At 37.7% G+C, this 25,824-nt stretch overlaps 1 protein-coding gene across 1 annotated transcript in view; it reads right to left on the bottom strand.

The window, feature by feature from the left end:
- Positions 1–4,133: 4,133 nt before the first annotated feature.
- Positions 4,134–25,824, bottom strand: part of SEMA3E (semaphorin 3E) — a 58,902-nt gene continuing 37,211 nt past the window's right edge. Inside the window, exons 9-16 of the mRNA XM_084206030.1 lie at positions 25,069–25,213; positions 20,309–20,531; positions 17,650–17,741; positions 16,449–16,490; positions 13,022–13,188; positions 7,430–7,497; positions 5,842–5,981; positions 4,134–4,843 (exon numbers count right to left, since the gene is read on the bottom strand). Coding sequence (XP_084062156.1) covers positions 4,391–4,843; positions 5,842–5,981; positions 7,430–7,497; positions 13,022–13,188; positions 16,449–16,490; positions 17,650–17,741; positions 20,309–20,531; positions 25,069–25,213 — 1,330 coding nt within the window. The 3' untranslated portion in view covers positions 4,134–4,390. The remainder of the gene's footprint in view (positions 4,844–5,841; positions 5,982–7,429; positions 7,498–13,021; positions 13,189–16,448; positions 16,491–17,649; positions 17,742–20,308; positions 20,532–25,068; positions 25,214–25,824) is intronic.

Genomic DNA, 25,824 nt, shown 5'->3' with positions numbered 1-25,824 from the left:
TGGCTTCATTTACAATAAATACTCATGTCAGCTGGATAGGAATTCTCCATTAAAACGAGTAATTTGGTGAAGTGAACAGGATTCCAGGGCTGATAGGAATTGCAAGCATCCTGCTTGGTTACAGCTGTAAAAAAGCTCACTTTCAGTGCCTCTTATCTGGACAGTGCAGCTTTCAGAGACATTTGTGCCTTCTGGACTCAGAGATATAAAGTTGCATAAATAGCTCCAGTCTCAGTGCTCCAAGGTAGAATAAGGAGATTACTGTTTGGTTTTGTTGGTTTTTTTTAATAGAGGGAACCTGACTGACCGACATTTAGGAGAAAATTGATTTCTTTTTTCCTATGTCAGTGTTAAGAACCAGCCAGCAACCAAGCCCCAAAGCAGAAACTCAGAAACTCCCCCAACAAGCAGGATCAGGGAGACAACTGGAATAGTAAAAGAGAGAAAACTTGTGAGTTGAGATAAAGAAAGTTTAATAGGGAAAGTAAAAGCCATGCACACGAGCAAAGTAAAGCAAGGAATTAATTCACTGCTTCCCATGGCAGGTAGGTGTTCAGCCATCTCCAGGAGAGCAGGGCCTCCTCACATGTAACAGTGACTTGAGAAGACAAACATCATTATTCCAAATTTCCCCCCAGCCTCATTCTTCCACTCACTTTATAAACTGACCATGATGTTGCCTGGTTTGGAATATTTGTTTGGGTCACCTGTCCCTGCTGCATCTCCTCCCAACTTCTTACACATCCCCAGGTCCCTCACCAGTGTGGCAGTATGAAAAGCAAAGAAAGGTCATGGCTCTGCTCAGCAATAAAAACAAACAAACAAACAAACAAACAAACAAAACAACAAAAACCCTCTCTGTATTATCAACCAATTCAGAACCAATCCAAAACATTTCCTCACAGCAGCCACTGTAAGAGAATTAACTCTACACCAGCCAAAAAAACAGCATACTCTTGAAACTTAAGAGAAAATAGAAAAACAAGATAAACTCTATAACTCTGATAATTATATTGATTCAAGCACTTTTTCAAATATGATGGTTACTTGTGCTATTCAGGTACCTGAATAATTCCCCTTTGGGGCAATTATTTTTCTTGATTGCCTACAGAAGGAGATCTGTTTCATGCTACAGAACAGCAGTGTATATATACCCTAAATGCCTCTTTTGAGATATAAAAGCCAGGAGTTGCACATCAGGATAACACCCTCGTGCTCTGATGTCCCAAGACAATCTGAGAGCACAGCAGTTTGTACAAGTAATCTCACTGACAACAAAGAGCAAGAGCAAAGCAAAGGAAGTGTTAATCCAAGTACTCCGGATTTTCCTTCATCATGTAACAGGGAAGAGTCCAAAGCTTCATCCAAATTGTGGCTTCTCAGTGAATTTCCATTGGTTAGCATCTTCTGGGCTTAAGTGACCACTTTCCCCTCTCAAAATACATTCATGCATCAGGCAGACTATATCTACTCATTGCCCTGTTCCACATTTCCCACTTGGCAACTCTATACATACATCTTTCTGTCCTTATCTGTGGCCTCTGCTCATAAAATGCATGCTGAAGGAGATCTGAAATTAACAATGTGTGACTAGTGAGCTGCAGATAATCATGCTGTCTGGGGAAAATAAATGATAAGAAATAATAAAGATTATTTCAGCCAAATATGGTTCTTAATTATATTTATAATTTGACCACTTCATGCACGTACAAAATACATCAAACTCATAATGATAAGAAGCAGACAATGGCCCCCAAATATACAAAGAAGCATTTAAATAACGTTGTGCTAAATGCACATTTGTGCATATCCTTCCAAAATACACTGTCACGTTTTCTCTTCTTCCATAGATGTCTGAGCACTCTTTGAATAAGACCTTGTAGTTCTGAATTCTCACAGGCATTGCAACCGTGAAAGGAGCAAGGTGTAAGCTAAAAATTTAAGTTTTAAAAGGCAAATAAAAAGATAATGCAATTCTCCACATTAAATAAAAAGATAATGTAATTCTCCACATGTAAACACTAAAGGGATGGGTAGCTAAAAATATACACTCTCATATTAAATCAAGAATCCTGATTTCCATATAAGATGATTTCCACCTGAAATCTCAGAGAATGAGACACAAAGTTATATTTGTTCCATGAGGCTGAGATGCTGTAATTCCCTTCCAATCATTCATTAATGATACATTTAGCACTAGATACTTGCAAATGAATAAAAAAATTAAAAATAACTCCCACTGTTGTTTGAAGGAAAGGGACTCCATCATTCATCAGAAAAGGATTTTAGTAGTGTTTTAGAAGTTTTTCACCAAGGGTGTCAATGAGGTTTGTGCAGGGCATTAAGGTCAGATCAGGGATGCTCGTTCTGTGTGTGTTCTTTGCCACAACTCTCAGAGCTGTATACAAATAGGAGATCCTACATGCAACTAAGTTCCATTAAACTGTCCCAGAAGCACGAGTTCATCCGGTCTCCTCTCTCAGATCAAAATCTAGCAGCTGCATGAATTCATGCAAGGATCTGCAGAGTGTCCAGTCCCATCTCTTAGATATTGTAGCTAAACCAAGTGCAAACCCCCAGAAACACTGATTCCCTAGCAGGCTGATGCTGCTGTACCCACACCAGGTGAAACCCTGTTTTCCTCACACTCTGGTTGCTGGCAGGGTGCCATGTGCTCCTTCCAAACACGGGGCTGGTCTCTGCTCCCAGAGGAGCACAGCAGAGCTCACTGGTCCTGTCTGCAGCTGTGAGCTCCTCTCACAAACACCTGCTTGGAAAACACTGGGTTAGCACTGATTGCAAACCACAAACCTCTGATACCCAGGCTGCTGCTTCCCACTCTTCCAGGGCTTGAAGTTGAAGCTTGACATGAAACTCTTTGTAGGCGATGAATCCCTTGTATATTTTCTTCATAGTGTAAAAGTTTGGATCAGCTTGGCTATTTCCCCTACTGGCATCATGTTCTTATTTTAGGAGTAAATTCATTTTTTACTCATTTGTATTTACATTTAGCTTGCATTTATGCTTAATTTATGTTTAACTTCTCTTGCTTATTTTAAATTTTTAATTTAAAAAAAATCCCCAATCCAATTCATGCTGTAATATTAAAATTCTCAGGTATTGAAATGCTAGGTTTTCTGCATTTTCTGGATCTGGTTTCTTAAAGCAAACTTTTCTCATATATATAAACTAAGACCTAGATTGTAAATGACTTAGTTCTTTTGATCTCCTTTCCTGGTATCATTCACAAGAGGAGCAAAGCATCCCTTCTGAACAGAGATCACACATCAGAAAAAGATTTATGTGGACCAGATCCTGAAACTATAGAAACACAGCTGCATAATGCTGGCTTTGTTTTTAATCTGCATCCTAACTTTTTGTGACTGCATTTTACCCCAAAAGCACATTAACAACATAAAACATCACGTATTTAAAATGCTGCCTTCCCAGTATAAATTACTTCCAAAACAACCTTCTAAATCTGTGGCTTTAGCACATGGAGACTGAAAGTGTCTGCTGAAAGCAAACCAGCTGGGGATCTCAGTAATACTTTGCTTATACATATTTCTTCAAAAAAGCAATTTAAATACCGTGTTTTGCTTTCTTTTGCCACAAGAGGGCGATCCCTTAATTCATGTCCACTAAGGCAACGCACCGACACAAGATGGACTCGTTTTCTATCTAAACCATTATTTCAGCTTCTTATGTAGATAAACTGGTGAATTTCATTCTGTCTGTGTTCTTAGCATGCATGTGGCTTACATGAAGCTACTAGGCAATATTATTTGGCTGTGGAAGCACACTGAGCTTCATAAATGGCTGATACTGAAAAAAAGGTGGGAAGTAAATAGGATTTCCCTTCATTATCTTTAGAAGTAGCAGTACACTGTATTAACACAACTCATTGTTCTCAGTGATGAACTCAGACAGGTCACAATCAAAAGGAATAAGATCTGAAGACGTGCTGCTTTCAGAAGCATGAGAAATTTGTGAAACAAAGAAAAGATGTCTCTTATACTTTTCATCCACTTGTGAATGTTTAGCTATTTGAATTTGTTAAATATGCCATCATGTGCGACAATATACAGCGCAAGCACGATCCACACAGGGAACTGATTCAAGCACTCAAAACCTGAAGATTGTCATGTCCTCCCTAATGCAAAACTCTGATTGCATTTACTCACTTAGAACCAGATAGTTGGGAAGATTTTGTTTAAAATGCTTCTAAACAGTCATCATGAGTGTACAATATAACTTACCATAGCATTTTTGTTTTCAGTCCCAATATTTTACATATATAAACCTGTGAAATTCACTCAAACCAAGACTGATTTCTCCCTCTTAAGTCCAAATAAAATTTTGCTCAGAAACAGTGGATGGATTTTGTCCATCAAGAGTCAGCTATGTTCCTGGGCAGCCGGTAATGCTCTGGCCTGATCCTTGCCTTCTTCTCCTGAGGGCTGGCATATTTCCACTTGGATGGAGACATTTTCAGCTTTTTTCTCTTCTTATCTGTACACCACACTTTTTCACAGTATTCTTCCACCCTCTGGAAGTTGCTGTAACCTATCAGTTGAAGAAATTCCTTATACCATGGCTTTGAAGCCTGAGGTATACTGCTCTGCATTGGGCATGGCATTTTGTGAGGGATGTCCTCCTCATAGTCTTTATTGAACATTTCATCTACACGCTCCTCCTCGACTATTTCCAGGGTGATTTTCCTGACAGTGTGAACAATGCTGTGTTCCACTGTCTGACAAAAATAAGTCCCTGCATCCAGTCGATGCAACTTCAGGAATAAAAGGCCAAGGTCCATTTTTATTATTCTATCATCGGTCTTCACCTGAAAAAAAAAACATAAAATGCAGTTATAGAGCACAGGCCTTTGCTATTACATTAAACCAATTCAATTATTTCTGAACTGTACTTTCATGACTGTAATAGTAAATTTTGAGAGGAAGAGGAGAGGAGAGGAGAGGAGAGGAGAGGAGAGGAGAGGAGAGGAGAGGAGAGGAGAGGAGAGGAGAGGAGAGGAGAGGAGAGGAGAGGAGAGGAGAGGAGAGGAGAGGAGAGGAGAGGAGAGGAGAGGAGAGGAGAGGAGAGGAGAGGAGAGGAGAGGAGAGGAGAGGAGAGGAGAGGAGAGGAGAGGAGAGGAGAGGAGAGGAGAGGAGAGGAGAGGAGAGGAGAGGAGAGGAGAGGAGAGGAGAGGAGAGGAGAGGAGAGGAGAGGAGAGGAGAGGAGAGGAGAGGAGAGGAGAGGAGAGGAGAGGAGAGGAGAGGAGGTCCCAGGCCTTATTTTGACTTTCAGCACTTAGAGTGGGCTTATAAGAAAGATGGGCACTTTTTTACCAGGCCCTATAGTGACATATCTACACTGCAGTCAGAGAGATATTGAGGAATGAATATGATTGCACTTTCATAATGGTAAAGTACATGTAAAAGAGGCAGAGAATCCACCAACACTCATTTGCAAAAAAATTTTAAAAATTGTAATAAATGGGTGAGGCAGCAAGAATGAATAGAAGTTAAGCTAGACTAACGCTGTAAATAATGCATACACATTTCTTCCATGCAGAAACATACCAAGAGAAGTGATGGATTTTCCTTTGTTTTGAGATCCTAAATTAGCTTCACTACATGTCTAACATCTGCATTCAAGATGTGGAATGCAAACACCAGGTGAAATTCTCAGGTCTATTTATTCAAGAGACCAGATGAACATAGTGATTTTCCCTGACACCCATGTGCATTTCAGCAACTGGTGGCAGAAATTCAGTGAAAAGGTAATGTTCCTAACAATGGGCTGTTTTATTAAGAAAAGTTAGTGTATTAGAATATTTACCTCTTCCTTCTTAGTGTCATGTGCTCGCTGGACAAACCAGATGACTTTTGCTTGCAAGGTCCGAGGGGTGCACTCCAGAAGGGTGCTGTTGTACTCTATTCCATAAACAAGTCTTTCCTCAGTCTTCTCCAGAACTTCACCTGGAAGGGAAATGAATGTTTCAAAAATGTTTTACTGCAAGTACTTGTTACACTCCATGTTCAGGGTATATTTACTTTTAGGAGTGAAGCTGAATTCAGATCCAACCAGACAGTGACTGGAAAGTAATGTCTAAGGAAGATCTGACCTGCTAAATTAATTTTCCCACCATCCTAGGCTTTCACAGCATCTGACCAAGTTGTGCTGGGACTCACCTAACATTACAGAGAAACAGATCTCAGCTTTTCACACTGCTAATTGCTTGTGCCTGGTTCTTACGGATAGTTAATTTCATTTTCACTCAGTGAAACAGGAGGATCCAAAACATGTTCAAATATAATTTAAAAAATCAAATTTTTTAGGGATAATTACAGCACATAACTGTTTGCAGAATGATACTATAAATACTCTAACCAATATTATACATACCCATGCTATACATGTATTAACTGAATGTGCAGTTTGGGCCCAACGGTGCTAATAAAAACAAGGTGAATGAATTAAATCAAAATTTAATTCTGGTTTTCAATCCAACAAAACATCTGGAGGAAGATAAAATAGTTGTTACACTGGACAAAACCAACTGCTTCATTAATGAAATCATCTTATTCCATAATAGTGAGAAAGATTCTTGAGCCCAAATAGCTTTATATCTTAAAAAAAATACACTGTTTTATATAATTGTGATTTCTCTGTTGTATTCAAACTTGTGGAAAAATTAGCACTTAATATGGGAATATACTTTTCCAAAATGTACAATATCCTCCAATGGACTTCAATTTTAATGAAGTTTTCTCTGGTAAAATATACATATATGTAAATATATAAAATAGGGTTTCTCTGGATATCATTCTAGAAGAAACTTTTATGTTTTATTATTTTTCTTCTATAAATGTATTGTGTATCATCCTGCAAAATAGAGACGATTTGCATGTAATCGTTTTCTTTCTGGTTTTCTATTCCCAATACCCATGTTTGAAATCCTCACTTTTCAAGGTTTGGATAACAGTATTCTATCTTTTTTTAAGAGAAAATTTGATCATAAATACACATTTCTATTCTGTCATGTCACTGCTCATGCCTGTTCTTAAATTCTAAGTGACTATTTCATACACATTTCAGGATTTAGCTCCATTGTTTCTTATCCCTGCCTCATCTTTCTGCTTTTTTTTTTTTTCTGTTGGGACCCATTGTGATGCATTCTCCACATCTTTAGTCTGAATGTCAGTGCTGCAGCACCACATGAACATTTTGGGATGCACCTGACGTGCCATGAGACAGTCACCCTTAGACCTGGATGGCAGGGGCTCAGCGCCACGGCTCTTACAACACTGCAGGAACATGCCAGGGAAAACAGCAGGTGAGATCATGGTCTGGCTCATGTTCCTGGCAAGCTCTGTGCTGGCTGTTCCAGCCTTTACAAGCACTTGTACGTGAGAGAACAGATTACCAATGAACTGCTGGCCAAAGCACTGCTGCGCTGCGTTCCCGTGCCGAACGTCTTGTCTGCGGAAACGTCTGCAGGGAAAAAAGTGGAATTATTTGAGAGAACATGTTAAGCTTGCATGTTGTTTGGCTTATGCTAAACTAGCCTTCCTTAAAAACTTCAGGAGTTAAACCTTGATTGCTAACAATTTACCATTGTGGTGAGAAGTGCTCATTTATAAATCAGTATTTTGTCTCTACTCAACCTACTGGGAGTCGTGTGTCTGAAAAAAAGAAATACTTATCTGAAGAAGAGATATAGTTATGTGTCCATTTTATATGTAACTCTACTAAATGTTACAAATACAAAAACAAGATCCTTTGAACTGACAGGGTAACATTCAGTCATAGGGATCTTTCGCCTGTCTTTGGGTTCTCTCGCTCCAGAAAGGAAGGAAATTTTCCTTTTTTAATTCAGCATAGTTTCCCATGTATGTGAATGGTACTTTTTTATCCTTTACTCTCATGGGGTTTTTTTGGGTTTTTTTCTTCATTTGAGAATCTCAACGTGTGGAAGAAATACTTTATTTTATTTCACCTTTGTGCCAGACAGTTATTGAGCTCATTTTTCTCAACAGGGAAATATACACATTCATGAATGCCCATGCCTAGAAAGTGAACTGGCGGAAGAAGAACTGGGGTCAGAACATGTGAGCCCTGTTTTTTGACCTGGAAAAAATACAGGTCCTTTTGAAAGAAAAATCATTCTGACTTTTGAGGTTTCAGTTTTTCATTGAATTTACAGAAAAAAAAATTAAAATCATTATTGTAGAGTGTATTCCCAGAATAATTGTGCCTTCATATAGCATTTATTTTCCTTGAGCGCCTTGAAAATTAAATTAAGATTGTTTACTTGGGAAATAAAAGAGCCTATTGGAATGCTGTATCTTGCTGCATTAGTATGTCCAGAAACCTCAAATGTAGTTTTTCTGAGGCTACTGTTCCTATATTTGTATAAAGAGTAATTCTATACAGTACTGCCAATTCCATACATAACAGATTAACAGAAGAAATATGCAGTGCAGCAAATCTTACACAGTAGGTATGTGTACAGTATAAATTACGTTAGAAACAAACAAAGCCGAAGAGTTTTGTTATTCTTTGCATTTTACTAGTGAAATAAGGTTATCCTCCAGCTCTATGTGAACCTAAAATGCAAAATTTTAATTTGTCTCAAATCGAATTTACTTAAACTATTTAGATTTACACCATCTAAAAGTCTTGTCCATGGATGTTATTAATTTCATTTTTAATCTGGCCATAGACAGTGATTATTTTCTGACTTCTGTCACCCATAGGATCTAGTGTTCTTGGTGGACAAAGATTAACCTCCATTGATATTCAGAGAAGAACCAGTGCTTTTCCATTGTTGTTTCAGGGCAATCTGGAAATTCAGCAAGGACTGCATTAGGCTTTTAGGGAGAAATGCTAACAATACCTGCATCCTATTAAAGAAAAACAGAGGTAGCAACTGGGCCTTATTCTGCCCTGGGTGTTGTCATTGCAATGTGTCGTGTCAGTGCTGGTAAATGTTGTCACCAGGTTTGCAAGTCTGTGTGTGTAGATGACTCAGGAGAGATGTTCTCCTGTGCAATATACATAAACACTGTAGGATATGCATTAGCCTTTAAAAAAACAAAGGAGACAATCCTGCTGCTGTCAGGTCCAACAGCCCTATCTAGCAGGAACAGGTAGCAAGCACGTTCTATTTACTCATGAGTTCCTTAAGATCACTGTAAAGCTTAAAACCTAGTTCTGTAAGACAGGATTATTTCTCCAGATGTCAGAATCATTAAAGAAAATGAAATGTTTTTTTGATGGAATTTTACTGTTGCAGCTGTGAAGACTGGGGCAAATACAGTGCCTTCACTTACTATTTTCAGTGCCTTCACTTACTATTTTCTCAAACAGAAGGAAAAAATGGAGAGAGGTGCTGAAAGAGAGGGAGATGCTGGGAGATAAACTCATTTCACAAATACTGACATAAGCATGGTATTATTTTATTTTTTCTTGGAAATTATTTTACTCAGAATAATAGAGTATCAGACAGTCCCTGAGATAAATTACTGTAAGGAACAATTTTCAGTGATTCACAAATGTTCTGAATGTAGGGAAATATCTTTTGCAATCTATAATTTCATTGATTTAGATTTCAACCCTTAACTCAGTGCTTCCAGGAACCTAGTAAAAATGATCTGCAAGAAACAATGCAGTCATCATCATCATCATTACCATCACCATAATTTTTGTTTTTCTTTATTATTTCCCAGGAATGTATGAGGCAAAATCAAAAAGTCTTGGGAAGAAAAGACACCACTATGTTTTCATAAGTAAATCAGTAGACTGCATGCCTGCTGGTGGAGTAAGTGATGGAGGAGAAAGAGAGGGAGAGGAGGCAGGGGAGAGACTGTCAGCTTCTAAAAATTAGCTAAAGAATCACCCTATGCCTACCCAAGTTCAAAGACTTAAATTACTTCAGCCCTTTTTCAGCCTGGATGGTGAGCTGGTACAGCAAAGAGTCTCACTTGTAGAATTTGGTGCTTGTGAAGATAAAAATTGAAACTGACTAAATCAGATTGCAGACCTAATAGCAAACTAAAGCATTTAAGTCCTGGACCTCTACTTTCTCAAGTGCACTTCATGAAATTTGAATGCAATAGAAATTCCTTCTGCCATCTGAGGTATTTGCAGTATTCAGGAGCCATACACCTGTAATTACCATGGAATTCTGCTGTGCTGCCAGCATCAAGATATGGGATTTTGGACTCAATTTTTATTTTTCCTTAATTAAACCCCACATTAAATTAGGTATCCAGGATATATATGTACAAGGGTTTTTAAAATTTAAAAAATTATTACCAGATGCCAAGCATAAGGCTTTTATATTTATGCTTCACTTCTCTCTAAATCTGTTACATGCCTTAGTTTACAGATTTCTATTTAATGTTGCTCTAAACACTTGTAGGTTGGAGGCATCAGGATCTAAAGCAGACAGCATTTGGACCAAAATGGGGAGGACACATCCCTGCCCCAATTCAATTCTTCACCAGTAGGACTGGAATTAAAAGGAGAGCTTTGAGCAGAGCCCTTACCCACTAGCAGCACAGCTCTTACAGATCAAAAGTCCACATAAATGTACAGAATGGAGGCCACATTTGAGCAGAGATAGGTGGTACTAAGGTCAGCTCAAGTGTGCTGCAACGTAAGGCACAACTCCATGACTCCCATAAAGGGACAGGTCCCAGGAACAGGAGAAACAAGTGCTCTGCAATGCCCCTTGCACTCACATTACTTGTATTTCCATTACAGCTTGAGCAGAATTCTGGACCCTTGAGAGAAGGCCAGACTAAGATATGAATGCCCTGGGTAATGGCATTAATCAAATTAAAAGCCATGGTAGGGTTATCAACTAGCCGGTGCCACTTGGTATCAGAGAGCTCCGTGCTGCCTGCCAGGACCTGCCTTGTCCTCTAGTCCTCTTCACATGGCAGGAAGCAACCTAAAACAATTTCCATACACATGTCTCTAGTGCCTCTCCCTGTACCACACAGTTAGTGTCAGGCCTTAAATTAGAAATGCTTTGAGCTTCAGCTGAGACCTAAAGTGAACAAAGCAAATGCCTTTCATGCCTCTCAACACTGTTAGTCTTGCTGGCTGTTCCCCCACCCCAACTCTGATATGGAAAACAAGTTTTTCAGACTTCAAGAACATTCAATTGAGTGTAAATCCCTTCTCCACTGCTACAGTGCTTATCTTAAGAGAAGGAGGGAGATAGCAGCATTTTCTTCTTTTAGAGGCTGACCTGCTGAATGTTGAGGAGGTAAGGCACAGGAAGGTGCCTGGGTGCTGCCCATATCACTCCACCCTGGATAAAATTGTTTTCAGGGAACTTAAAGGCTGGTACTCTGGAAATTGTCTTAGGTGAGAAACATGTACAACAAAGTCCAGGACACAGTCAGCTCCTCTCATCTTTTCTTAGACAACAAGTAGCCTGCACAACATAAATGGTGACACTGCCAGCAAGCTAAAATGCTGATGGGAAATTTTTAACCCCCCCTTCCCTCCCAAATGACTTTTACATCATCAGATGAGTAACCCATATGCTTTATCATTATGATAATCCAATTTCTACTTATACTGCAGGACATTAATCTCCCTGGCTCCCTGTATAGCTGCTCATCTTTCTTAATCCAGGGTTTAACCACACTCATCTCACCCTGAGCAGTCAACCAGAGCCCGCTTCTTCCCTTCCCTATATTCACAAAAGGCACAAGAAAATGATGCAGTCCTGCTTACAAAAGCTGTGTAGGTTTCCTGCTTGGTTTAACCTCTGTCTTAGTGCAGTAAATCCAAGAGATTCTCAATTATGCTGAGTCACACACAGTGTTTCTCATTTGTACTTTTAAATGTGCCTTATCCAAAAGATGATGCTACCAAAGGTAACATCACTGGATTAATTATCTTTTAAAAAAGCATATGGAAATGTTTGTTATGCCTGACAATAGTCAGCATGCATTTGAGTGCATCCAGGTTCATGGAATAAACTATGCCAGATGAAAAATAACTAAATACAAAGCCTCATAGTCCTGATTTTCCTTAAGAAACAATAATATATTTGGGATACTGTGACTTGGTTTGGACTTAAGCATCTCCATAAATTTTTAAAACTCTCTCTGGAATTTATTCAATTTATTTTTATAGTCCTTGTAGGCCTAATATAAATAAGGATATATTTTTAAAACCAGTAATTGCTAAAAAAGCCACAGAAATTATTTGAATTATGCAATACTGAAATATTGCTGATTCAGGTAAGAAATTGCTCTGTCTAGGTGTCAGAGCTGACTCATATTTATGAAAATGTCTGGGTTAAGACATGCGTGCTCTAGATACTTGATCTGTGTAGCTGAATTGCAGAACCTGGGTTTGAGAGGGAAGGGAGGACAAGTCCCAGGGAAATCATTAAATGAAAGAGTGAATGTCAAGAACCATAAATAAGTGAAGGGTGATACCGAGAGTCTCCACAAGAAAGAATTAAAGCATCCAAATCATGTCTGTGCTTTGAATTTCCCTCTAGAGTAATTTGCCTTTCAATCCACTGCAGAAAACCTAAACCCAAACTTAGCTTTTGCAGAACATCTGTTCTGATGGATTTTGATTGGTGAAGGTGTATTGCTAATAACAAAGCATCTTTGATTTTTTTTTAGAAATTCTGTCATATATGTTACTGCATTGTGATATTTTTGCTGCATAATACTGCCAAACCAGGTCTCTGATGTTGCAAAGACACGAAAAGACGTTTGAGGAAATCAGGGTTTACAGTGGGATGCAGATAATTGCGAAGTGTCTTAGCTGTAGTCATAAAAATATTCCTGCTAGTGCAGTTTCTGCCACCCTGTGAGTTTTGTTCCTTGCAATCCTCTAAGGTTATGCTGAGAAATTAGAAGGCGACGTCTCACGGCTTATGTCTGAGGGGGCAATACGAAGTGCTCTGTGTTGCAGTAGACACTGTGGATGCAGACATTTACAGAAAGAGCACCAGAAGAAGCAGGGCTCTCACCTCTTGGCCTGCACTGCGGTGGGGTAGTAGCGGGAGCAGGCGATGCCGTCCCAGGCGCAGTAGGGATCCCGAGCCAGGCAGCAGTCGGCGCAGGCTGTGCCGTACATGTCGCACTGGTGGAACTTCACCTGGGCTACGAGTGCCTCCGATCCCACGTAGAGCTGTTGCTGCAAAAAATGCACCACACAGGCTTCCTAGAATGCCCACTAAAACTTCCCTTCCCAATGCAGGTACTGAAATTGGTAAATTAATCGTTGCTTGTTGTGCTTCCAGCCTGTGACCTGAGGGAGGCAGAGTTACTCTGCAGGAAAATATCTGATTACAGATTAAACTCTCCTACTGAGGACAGAGAAACAGAAAGAAGGCAAAATGAACAAGTTTATTTTGGCATTTTCTTGCCTCTGAAGTTTCAGCTTTGTGTTTGGATAGGCAAGGGTTTACATTTCTTTTTCTTCATCAAGATATTTTCCAATGCCTCCCTCTTTACACTTGTCTGTCACCCAACTGATCTGCAAAAAAACCCCCAACTTGACATGAAAGATCTTAAACAAAGAAGTTCAAATATGCAAGGGTTGCAAGCAAACTCATTTTTAAAATGGGAGTCTTCAAGTAAATTTAACTCTTGATGCAGCTATTTAGAATATGGTCATATATTTACTTGCACAGTAGTGCTATGGTTTGTATAATACCTCAGTACACAGGAGATAGATGACAGATAGATAGATAGATAGATAGATTAGATAGATAGACAGACTCAATAGACAGATAGATAGATAGATAGATAGATAGATAGATAGATAGATAGATAGATAGATAGATTAGATAGATAGACAGACTCAATAGATAGACAGATAGACTAGATAGATAGATAGATAGATAGATATTTAATTATTTTCCTGTTGCCATGCAGTCTTTCCTTACAAATTACCTGGTCACTATCTACTTCTTTAGTATTTATTTGCAAGGTTTGGGTGGGGGTTTTTCAGCATTAGCATTCATTGTTTGAATCTTTGCAGCTCACATAGATGTCATTTTCAAATCAAATAACAGATAATCAATTTAATTCTTCAGAGGCTAGCACAATAAATTCAGAAGAGAATAGCTTGAATTGAAAGGAATTTGAGAAAAAGTCTTGTTGCTGGTGAATGTAAATTTTCTGAACACAGAAATATGCATTGTGCACTGCAATAGAAACTGCTTATGCACAGCTCACTTCCACAGTTTTACCAGTCAGAAAAAGGATTCCTAAGTTGTGCTCATCCGAGTTGCCAAACTTAGTCCATAATTCCTACTCTTCGATTAAGCTGTCAAAATCTGGTATTTTGAAGTTACTTAAAGCTAGAAAATACTGACACCTTATTTAGTCTATCACAAAATATAAATTTTAATCTGGATAGTCTGTTCTTGTTCCTTATTATACTTCTTATATCTCTTTAGATCATAGAAATTTAATTTTCAGAGATGCTAGGGGAATAAACTAGGAAAGGCAGGTAGCAGCAATGCTTGAAGACTTTTTCTGGTGAGATAAACCAGAGTATAGTAGCAGGAACTCAATCTGCCAACTGGAGTGAAGAGAAAACCTAGGATACGTGTTTGAGGGGAATTCTTTGTCTGCAAGTGCTGCAGTGGATTGTCCCAGAAGACATGAACAACACTTTCAATGAGACATATGAGATGAGATTTTCTCTTTTATCTTTTAGCAAGGGAAAAGACTTCTTTAAGTCTTGGTAAATCACAGGAGGGAAAAGAAGCATCTGATATCTAGCCAACTGAACATCAAAGGACATTCTTTCCCAGTCTCTGCAGATAACAAGCTCAGCCCTGAAATGTGATATTTTACTGTACCATGACTTGGTGAAGACTGGTCAGTGTTATAAGGATATGGAGACATAGGTAGCAAGGAGATCTCCACAGGCTCAGTAACTCCAAGTTCAAAAGGGATCAGTGAAAATGCTTGAGGTACAACATTTTTTTTCATGTATGCTCAACTATGTTATATTCCTGCTGATTTTAAAGACGAGATTACTTGGTGCCAACTCTGACCCTAGCACAAATTCCAACATTTAATTGTCCTCAGTGTCAGAAAACTGTATCCTATTTCAAGAAGTTTATCTACATTCAACAATCTGATCTGAGTTTTTTAATCTGATATTGCTTTGCTATCAATGTTTAAGAATCCTCATATACACAGTAGAAAGTCACTTCACACAGTAAAATATATATATATATGACTTTCCTGTTCTCTCTCATTATTCTTTTTTGATCTCTTGAAAAAGTAAAGCAACTTTTACTTCTCACAAGAAGTTTTTATTTCAACTATTGGGTTGCTCTGGTGGCTTTTTTGCAGAACTGTCCAGATTTTCCAGATATGCCTTGAATTAGTAGAGTTAGCACACCTCTTGGGAGATGAATATAATGGATGAACGCTACTTCATATTTTATGATATCTCTGTTTTATTCTTCCAACACAAACCTCTAACCATGACAATTCATTGAGAGTTAAAGGAGAGGCATCTGAAAAGACACCAAGTCTTTTTCCAAATAATCACTTTGGTGAAGTGTTAGGTAATCTAGTCTCCAGAGCTGCTTTCACAGTCTGTGGGAAAAGATTGAGGCAGGAAAGAATTCAAAATACTTCCACCCAAATCCTTCTCTGAATTACCATCACAGGACTTTGACTTTCTGCATTATGTACAGGAAGAATGCAAGCTGATTAGACACCCAGACACCCAGTCACACCTCCTAACACTGCAGTTTTCATTCTTTTTTACTCGTGTTTCTCTGTACTTATGTGCACCTACATTGCCCCAGATGTCTAACATCACTGTTGAACATGTTTAACACTAAGATATAACTATCCTCGGATGTTTACCACAGCTCCCTGCTGAGATGATATGATTATATGATATGATATGATATGGGAGAGAATCTGCCCACAAGAGTAATAAATTGGGTGTTTATATCAGCAGAAATTTTCAGAAACTCAAAAAGAACTCAGATCCAAGCAGCCCTATGGGGCAACTGAATATGTGGGAGAGCCAGCTCTTTTTGCTGATATCCCCATGGGGCTGAAGTCTGTCTGCATTTATCAGCAGAGAACTTTTCTGTGAATTGCCATATCCACCAAGCCGATCCCTACTGTGATTGGTGTGATAGTACCTTATGACACAGATTGGTTTTTACTTGCTTTGATATGTATGGTGTTGTGAGCTAAGGATATTTACACTAGAATTGAAAAACATAAATACATCATAAAGGAACAGAGCATATAGCCATAAGTTTATATTACAGAACAATTACATATATCCAACTAGATCTCATTATAGATGATGTACATCTGTCTATCCATGCACCTAGCTCTGAGCAGTTTACAGCTTCATTATATTTGAGTCACAATCGTCATATTTCAAACTTGTAAAATACTTACCCTTTTTGAAGAGATTTCCATAGAAATAATAGGAACTGGCATCTAAAAAATTAGGAAATATTTGTTTGCTTAGAAAAAAGAATATCTTTCTGCTATGAAAATAAATCAGGTAAAATAGCATTGGTATTTACTTATCACATTCAGCTTTGCTAGATACTTTGACTTTAAGAAAGATGTGAGGAAATTGTGACTTTAAGAAATATTGCTTTAAAACAGTTTATTTGGAAACAAGCAGCCAACACTTAATTCAGGATTATCAGAGGTACAGGAACACTACAATTTCCCTGTCAAACATGACATTAGCTCTTGTCACCACTGAATGTCTTTTGTCCTGCTTGAGAGTGATAAGTGGAGTGTTCTTTATAACAAAGCATTCATTGAAGATAAGACAAAAATAGCAGGAATTCCTTCTTTTACCATTGTCCTCTCTGCTGTCTGCTCAGATTTCTTGGAGCAATACATAGCCCCTCATAGTTCTATTGATAACTGGCTTTATGAAGAAGGGCAAATTCTCTTATTTTCCCTGCAGGCAACAAGTCAATAGTTACACTCCTTAAATTCAGGGACCAGATTTAAATGTCTAACTTTTGATATTAGATTTTCCCTATAGCTTGAAGCAGGTTAGCCTCCTGCTTTATTTGGGTAACATGATGTGATAAGAATACTCAGAGAATTTCATTATGTTAGCTTTGTTACATGCCAAGAAATGAGCTTTAGTCATAGATTATTCTTTAGGAGAATGGAGTTCTGCCTCACTGGGACCCATGTTTGCCCACTGTAGAGACAGGTTAACTGATTTACTCTTTCTCAATGAACTTTTTCTATCTGGATCTCATTTAAGTTCCCAAGATTGTAGCAGGCATATTTTTATGTATGCAGTTGTACTTTTTTAATTTTTTAATTGGATACAGGGGAAAATTAAACAAAATGCAGTAAGTTTCTAATTAAAAGTTGCACTCCAGTGTCCAAGCACAAAAATACAAAGGCAGTGATTGTGATTTGCTTCAGTGTGCTTTGGTATTTGGGACATTAGAAAAACTTCATTTGAAAAAGGAGGTTTCCTGTCATAAAATTGCTAGATAATTAGAAAATTTCTTGCACACGAGTATTATATATTCGACTATCCTCAGATTTTTTTGACATTTTATTTCTGTAGAAAATTCAAGACTTGTGTATAAACTTCGTATACAGCACAGCTCACCTTGAATACTTGCAGCTCTTCAAGAATCACTTCTTCCATTGATTCTGTCTCTTGATTGTAAATTGTTATGACTTTCAGCACAATACCATTATCTGGACACAAATTTCAAACAAAAAAAAACAAAAGTAAAGGTTATGATTGGTTGAAACATTTATATGGCCTTCAAATACCTGAAATGGCTTCAAATTGATAATGGATTGAAATTAATAAATATGAAAATTTAGTTGCATTGTGCTTTCACTAATGGGAATTCTTACTCTTAGACAATGAAATATATGACAATTTGTCCCTGGCAAATAAGAGTCAATTTAGATACTTGCAAGATACACAATTAATTTTGTTTTTCAAACCTTGGGTCATAACCCATTGTGAATAGCAAAAGGATCACAGAGGGCAACCATATTTCAGAAAAAGAAATGGGAGTAGGTGGAAGCCTAGTGCATTGAGGAAAGCAAGTATAAAGTAGCTTTAATTATAGGATCTGAGTGTTTACACTAGATAGCAAACTACTAATATCCTTAATTGCTGACAGCAGCTCCATTCTCCCAGGCAAAAGTACAAAAAACCTTCAGGGTCTCATTGTGCACAATGTTGAAATGAAGGTGTAGTAGAAGGGAGATGAACCAAAATAGAAGAAGCACATTCAAAAAAACACATTGGACTTAGATTTATCAACCTCTCTGTCTCTGCAACTCTTGCAGGAAAGTAAAACATGCAAATAACACCTGGTCTTCCACCACTTTGGTTTTGCATTGCTGGCTATTTATAGAAAAGCCTTGCTCTCCTTATTCTGAAAATCTGTCATCAACAATGGCAAATATCACTTTTTTCTTCTGTTTTTTTCAGTCACCTTTGATTTACAGGGGACATATTAAGCTGGGAAGCATTGGGGAAAATGTTCAGCAAAAGATCAAAGGGTAGAACAAAAAGAGGAACCATTAAACTGGGGTCATACACCATTTTTCAAAGAGACTATGTAATCAAAGGCAACCGTTTTGTAGTAGAACAGTGGAAAGAATTTGTATTCTGAGCTGTGATTTTCATAAGTCCCTCTTCAAATCCTGCTGACTGACATGTGAAAGCTCTGATGTTCAGACTTTGCCTTTGATGAACCTTTCTAACCTGCACTGCTACCCTAAGGAAACTTGCTCAGCAGTAAGATGCTGCTTACTTATGTTACACAGCAGGTATTGGACTGGGAAAAAAAAATATAACAACCCTGTCTAACATTATATTGCCCAAATAAGCAGTGAGTTTTCTGATGCGAGCTTTGATGGAGGAGTGATTGCAAGTTTAATTTCAGAGTTTCTAAAACCCAAATTCTTTTTCTGGGATTTCATGTCACCTGAGATCAGGTAGCCTGAGAACACCAGGCAGCTGTTGGGGGCCAATCCAGCACAGATCTAAAGCACACACTTAAGCCACTTTGGATTCAACTTTGCTGAACAAAAGACTTGTGTACAAGGATACCTGTCACAGTCTCGATTAGAAATGCAGGGAGAAAATATGAAGGATGTAGGACCCAGTGTAAAATCTGCTGTACAAAAATAAGTGACACATGATAAGATGTTCTACAGACCATGGTTAAGTCCATTACCAAGACTGTTCTGAGGCTATTTAAAACCTTAGAAAACAGCACTAATATAAATAGGCCTTTGCTATTCTATTAGCACGATTTTTTTGAATGTTCTCAACACTGAAATGTACTTATCAGAGGAATTTCATTAGTAAAAAAATAATTCACTGGAACTGCTTTCCTAGACAAAATGGTCAAAATGATTTGTGATACCACTCCTGTTGTTAGATTGATTAAATGTGAATGTAAGAATCCTTGGGTTTTTTCCAGACAGATTAGATGTGACTTAAGTCTTGTGTAGTTCCAGCCTTTCCTCTTGTTTTCTTAAGTTTTTCTATTTTTCAAATACCATTTGGGTATTTATTTTTCCTCTGCTTTCTTAGACTCAGTGCAGCTATATGCCATATTTTGCCTTTACTGTGTTTCTTAGGAAGATGCTTTCAAATTCTTGCTAAACAAGCTCTCTATATTTTAATAAAGTGGCACAGAGGAAAGACAAGAAAACTTGGCTGGAAACTTCTAAAAGTTTTGGGGTTTTTGAAATTGGGCATTTCCTCCTTCCTTCCTTGATCTGTGTTGAAACCCAAATTTGGATGCTGGGTGGTTTTTTAATGGTATCAGCTAGACTTGTTGTCTCCAGAACTGGGAAAAAGAAACTGTGGAATTGGGCCAATAACTTGAACAGATATTTTTGGAAATCATATCACCTTTGTTTCTCTCAGGTCTCAGCTTAGATACATGACAGTGTTTTGAAGTTTAAAAAATAAGGCTGGTTGTTTTGTCATTTTTTAAATACTGTTTTTTGAAAAGAAAATAAATTAAAATGGAATCCTATACTTGTTTCTCTTGCTAGTTCCCTACCATTACTTTCCTATACGTTAGCATCACAGTGAAGCACAAGTCTAGAATGACTAACATCCTCTGTAAGGTGAAGGCATGAAAATAAAAGCTGATAAAAATAAATATTGTATTGATGTGCTTCATCCTGGAAAACAAAACAAAAAAAAAAAAACAACAAAACAAAACAAAAAAACCCTTGCAAAATCATAAATATAAAAATTCTTTCTTGCTTTCTTTATTTACCTGTGCCAATGAACAAAACATCATATTGCCCATCTTCAGCTTCCACTCTGTCCACTGCTATTTGTTTAAGATTGTATTTTCCATCTGTTTTAACTAGTATTGGTCTCTTATGAACAGGCCTGATGGGCTGATACATCAGTGGGTGACTCCTGGCAAAATGCACAGCTTCATCAGGGTAGTCTTTAGTGGTGGTGTACAGCCCGCCGTTCACCTTGCTGGCACACTGCAAAAGCACAGAACACAGATTATCCTGGAGGTTTGCCCAAGAAATTGTCAGAAAAGGATCTTGTTTTCAGGGATAAAGATAAGTCTACAGAAAACCAAGCCCTCAAGACCACAGCAGGAATTAGGACAGTGAACCCTGTACTTTATGCAAGTGTGGATTATTAATCATGAGAAGAAAGGAAATGCTGAACAGTGCCTTGGCATTGTAGTGTTTAGGAAGCAGGAGTTTGTCCCTCTTTGGCATACTAAGATAGAATAAAGGGTAACACTTTGAGATTTTGAGAAAAGCCATAGTGCTTATTTCTTCCCCAAACTCATATTGAAGATGTAATCAAAATGGCCATGGACAGAGTAGGAAGAAAGGGCTTTTCTATCCCAATAGAGAAACAGCCATGCAAAGTCAGCAGAACACTAATGCTTGAAATCAATCTCTAGTCTTGTTATTTTTTGATTGTAAAATGTATTACCATAAGAAACTAAACACAGTTAAAAATTATGCCAACAGTAATTCTTGATTTCAGGCATTCTAACAGTATTATGTTTGATTCTGATTCCTGGCTCTTGATGACAGTATTGTATATCACAGTTTAGCTTCAAATACCAATGTTTGCACTGATCAATCTACCAGTTTGTAAAGCAAATAAACTTTATGTCAATGACTGATTAAAAGAGGCTTACTCCTTCAGTTAAATGTGCAATTAGAGATAATTTACTGCATTAAAGAGAGAAGTCAATTTTAGGATGCTTTGTGAATGAGATAGTGTTTCCCAACTGAACATAGATCCTACATATCCAATTTGCTTCATGAAGTCTAATTGAAACCATTTATGATCAAGCTGGAAATATCTCAGTAATCATTTACTTTCTCTAAATATTCATAAGACAATGTGGTTTTAAGAAACATTTCAAGCAAAGCCACAGTAGCAGCCTTTCTCTATTTAAATTGGATTTTTCAATCAATAAAATGAAATACAATACGCCTTAAGTTTACTAGAAACAGTAATTTTAAACTTGTGGTCAGCTGTAATCGACAATAACAAACTCCTGCACTTGTCAAGCATGGCAATGTTTGTTTCCACTTTTTGGGTTTAGCTGCAGGAATGTATTTGTTCACTGTTGACTTAAAAGTAATTGTCTAATCAACCTAGTGATGGGATTTTTCTGGCTGTTTGCAATAAAGAGACAGAGCTGGAGCACAAAGACAGGCTGAGCCTGTGCTTCCCATACACTGCTCATCATGTCAAGTGAATAGGCATTGCCAGGTTCCCTTTGCAAACTTCTAGTCCTGGAGAGATTTAATAAAAATAATCATTCACAGGCTTTTCATTTTAATTAAATAAAATCAAGTAGTCTAGAAAGGAAACAGTAGATGCAGCTGTCTCTGAAGTCTATCAACCCCACTTGATGTAGCTGGTGTCATTTCCAGAAGCATCACAGCCTAAATGAACTTAAAAAACCAGGAGAGATTATGGCAGAGGATTGTGGAGTCTGTCAGAACCTGTGTGACTCTTAACAGTGCCTCTCTGTTTATTTAGCTTTAAGCTCTACTCTCATTCCCCATAGACTTTTTCTTTGCTCATTCAAAACCTGAGATCAATGAGTGCTGACTCTCAGAGACACCCATTAGCAGGTTATTTTTTGCCTCTTGTCACTGTCACTCCTGTAATAGGAAAGGGAATGGGATTTAATTTACCAACATACTGCACATATGAGTGTGAAGCCTAACACTTGGCTACAGCCTGCTACACAATTTCTCTTTGTGCTACTGGATAAACATTGAAAAGACCTCGAAACTGTGTCCTAATGAATCAATTAATGCTCTGTTACCTGGCAGAGCCATCCACCTCAGCCTCTGATGTGCTCTGCAACATATAAAGAAATCCACAATTAAATCAGGACTCAGGAGAGACCTGCTTCCTCAGCTAATTCTTTCCCAGATATAGTGAAATTACTGGCACTCTTTAGCTCCTTTTTCTGTTCCTATGCCTTGCCGTTTTGGGGAGGTGACACTCTAGCCTGACCCAAACACAGCCAGGAAGAGAAGCATTGGAAGCAAGTGGAACTTAGGACAGTCTTCCTATAAATCATTGTCAACCTTGCTGAAGTGCTGGCTCTGTGTTCTCTCCTTCTTGCCAAAAAGACACCATTTAATCTTCAGTGCTAGGAGATATGAATGTAATAACTGCAGTCATTAGCACTGAATTCATGCCTGTGTTTAATGCTAGTCCAAATAACATATGTGAGGTGTTCTACTGCCCAGAAAAAAATGAATACCACTCAAAGAACTTGGATTGCATCATCTTTGCAAAATATGCATCTATTGTGCAATCCATGCACAGTATATTCTCATTATTTTGTAAAACTGCAAAACCCATACATTTGCTATATAAAATATCAAATAGTAAACCAATAATTCCTGTGAATTCAACCATTTTTCCTAAAACCTGATAATTTATTTACCTGTTTTTCTATCCTGACTAAGTACTAATGAATTCAATTGATGTCAAACAACCAAAAAAAAAAATTGATATTGATGCCAGCACTGCTACAGGGGTAGCTCATTGGCCAAGATGGTGAAATCATATTCACAATGTTTAAATCCTAGATAATCTCTATTTTGGAGTATCTGCTTCTAAGTTTTGACTTCCATCTGTAACTTCAAGAGAAGTACAAAAAAGTAATAATTTTAAATAATAAATTAAAAATGAGAAAGTAGATGAATTTGAAATCATACAACAGGGAGAAAGGCATCACTGCAATGGAGTAGACAAGCTAATAGGCCTTTCCACCTCTCATTCATGAGATTAGATGATGAATTAATTGTATGCAATGCTTACTAATAGAAATGACTGCTTTTAGTATAAAAGGGAATGTTGATTCAGTTAGCAGAGGGAAAACAGCACTGAAGGGAATGTTCAGCAACTGTTTATTACACCTTTAAATTCAAGGAAGTGAGCCCCAAATCTGAGAGGAGATTAGGAGGTGAAGTGTGAAAAATTGGGGGGGGTGAAGGATTTAGCTAGACAGCTGCTAGAAATGTCTTTGCTCAGAGTTAGAAATCTGCCCAGTGCTGACATGACAAGGGGCAGACCTTCACGAGTGTAAACAAAAGCAGCTTTGCAGCACATGACAATTGCCATGGCTGGGTAGGTGTAATCCCAAAAGGATTAAAAAGTTAAAAAAGAAATCCTGGATGCTGTGCTTCCCTGAGTTAGGCTGGCATTGCCTGCCTCCTCCTGGAGGCTGTGCCTGCCCTGTGAGATGGTGACAGGCCCTGCAATGCAAAGGGCACCTTTGACCTGCACCAACGGGTGGGGATGTGAGCATCCAGCACAGAAAATGCAGAAACCCCTAAAAAACCACTGAAACAGGAAAAGGGCTTGAGGTGAAGATTACTTCTGATGCCCTTGAGAAAGCAACATAGCAATTCCTTGTAGGAGTTAATTATTTGTCTCTTAAGTCATGAGTTTGTGATTTCCTCCAGAAATCTAAGTACCAGACAGGAACAGCTCCATACATGACAGCTCTTCTATAGCTGCTCGCTGCATTAATTCTCATTTAATTGCATTTTCAAAATACATCTTGTTTATTTCCTTCAGTTAATAACCATTGCGAAAAAAAAAGTTTATAAAGAAACTTGTGTGAAAAAGTATGAGTGATTTTTATGAGGTTGGTTTTTTACAGTGTTGTTTTAATATTTTTATATTCTCTGTAATTGGTACAGAGCAAGAATGTAGATAAGCTTAGAAACCTGATTGAAGGGTAGAAAAATCTCACTCTGTGATGTCTGAAAGAAAATCAATGGACTGTGAGGGTGTCAGAAAGAACCAATCTTGAGCAAAGGACTTTGAATAATGGAGAATTTGCTCCTTATCTACAAATGCATTTATTCTGATTAGTCAGTTTTATTAAAATATGTCTGATTTCTTACCTGCTCATTGATCTAAATTACAGAAGTATTTAAATTTGATCCTTTTGGAAAATGAGGTGGAAAAAAGGAACGAGAACCTCCTGAAAACTATTGAAATATTGAAACTATTGAAATATTGAAACCATTGAAATAGCGGATTCTCTTGGTGTGGTTTTTGTTGTTGGTGGTGGCGTTTTTTCCCCTTCCTTCAACACTTGCTAAATGTCCCAGTTTTAACATGTTAAAGAAAAAAAGAAAGGTTCCTTCACAGGTAATGCACTTAATGTTTCTGAATGAAACTGAATGCATTTAATCTGGCTCCTTCTATCCCTTTTGCCTGGGGTTCTAATTTTGAGTCCTTAGGACCTTTATATAATGTTGATAAAATCATGTCCCAACAGGATTCTGAAAAATCTTGTCTATTTAATCCCACTATTTTCCTTTGGAAAATGTATGGTTCTAGTAGTTGATTAAACCCATTGCTGAGCCATTCCACACTTTTCCAGGAACAACTGGAGTATGTAGATACTCAAGGAATGTCCTGGATTTCTACATTAGCAGCAGTCTGCTTTTTCTTTCCAAAATCACTTACATAGCAAAGCAGTGGAATATAGACTGTACTTACTGAACCAGGTCTAGGGTAAGGTACTTTTCTTTCATAGAGAGCCCAGTGGTATTCAGGTCCTTCTTTATGAGCATATGGTCCATTGAAAGCTGCTCTGACACTTGCCATGTGGTAAACACATATAGCATATCCTCTGAATATATTGCTAGGAAGTGAAATTTAAAGACATCATTAAAGCAATATGTCACATTCTGTCCAGATAGTAGTGGCATTATTATGTAATTAAAAACAAGTCACATTTCAACAGCATTCAGGGAGAAAACACTTATTCTTTCCTATATGCTTTTTTTCTAAATAGTGCATCCAATGTTCTTCAAAAGTCTTTAATTTATTTGTATTCATAACAGTTCTCCAAGGAAGCCCTGTGTTGTTATGCCAAAATTTGATGCTAGTGTACACAAACTCTAAATTATTTGTTTAGAAACAGAAAAAGCAAAACAGAGTGAACTCAGGTCCTGTATGTCTTTGATTAGTGACTTAAACTGTTTAAGATTTTAACATTTTTCCTACTGTTTTTTGCCTCGAAAGATGGGAACCAACCAATGCTGACTAAAATAAGCAGTCCTGAAATGAGTCATTTTTGTATTGAGTGGGAATGCTGGTTGGTATTATTAGTTAGATCAGATCACTTTATGTCAAACCATCCAGATAAAAGTTTCTGGTTCATATTTAAATTTTATATTATTTTGTTCCAGAAGGACAATAATTTTTAGTTTTTTTCAGGTTTGTTTTTCTTTTTTTTTTTTCTTTGTTTGT

The sequence above is a fragment of the Fringilla coelebs genome (assembly GCF_963513975.1).
Source record: "Fringilla coelebs genome assembly, chromosome: 5".
Lineage (NCBI taxonomy): Eukaryota > Metazoa > Chordata > Aves > Passeriformes > Fringillidae > Fringilla > Fringilla coelebs.
Note: the sequence above shows the minus strand (reverse complement) of the source record. Positions and strands in the feature narration are given on the sequence as shown.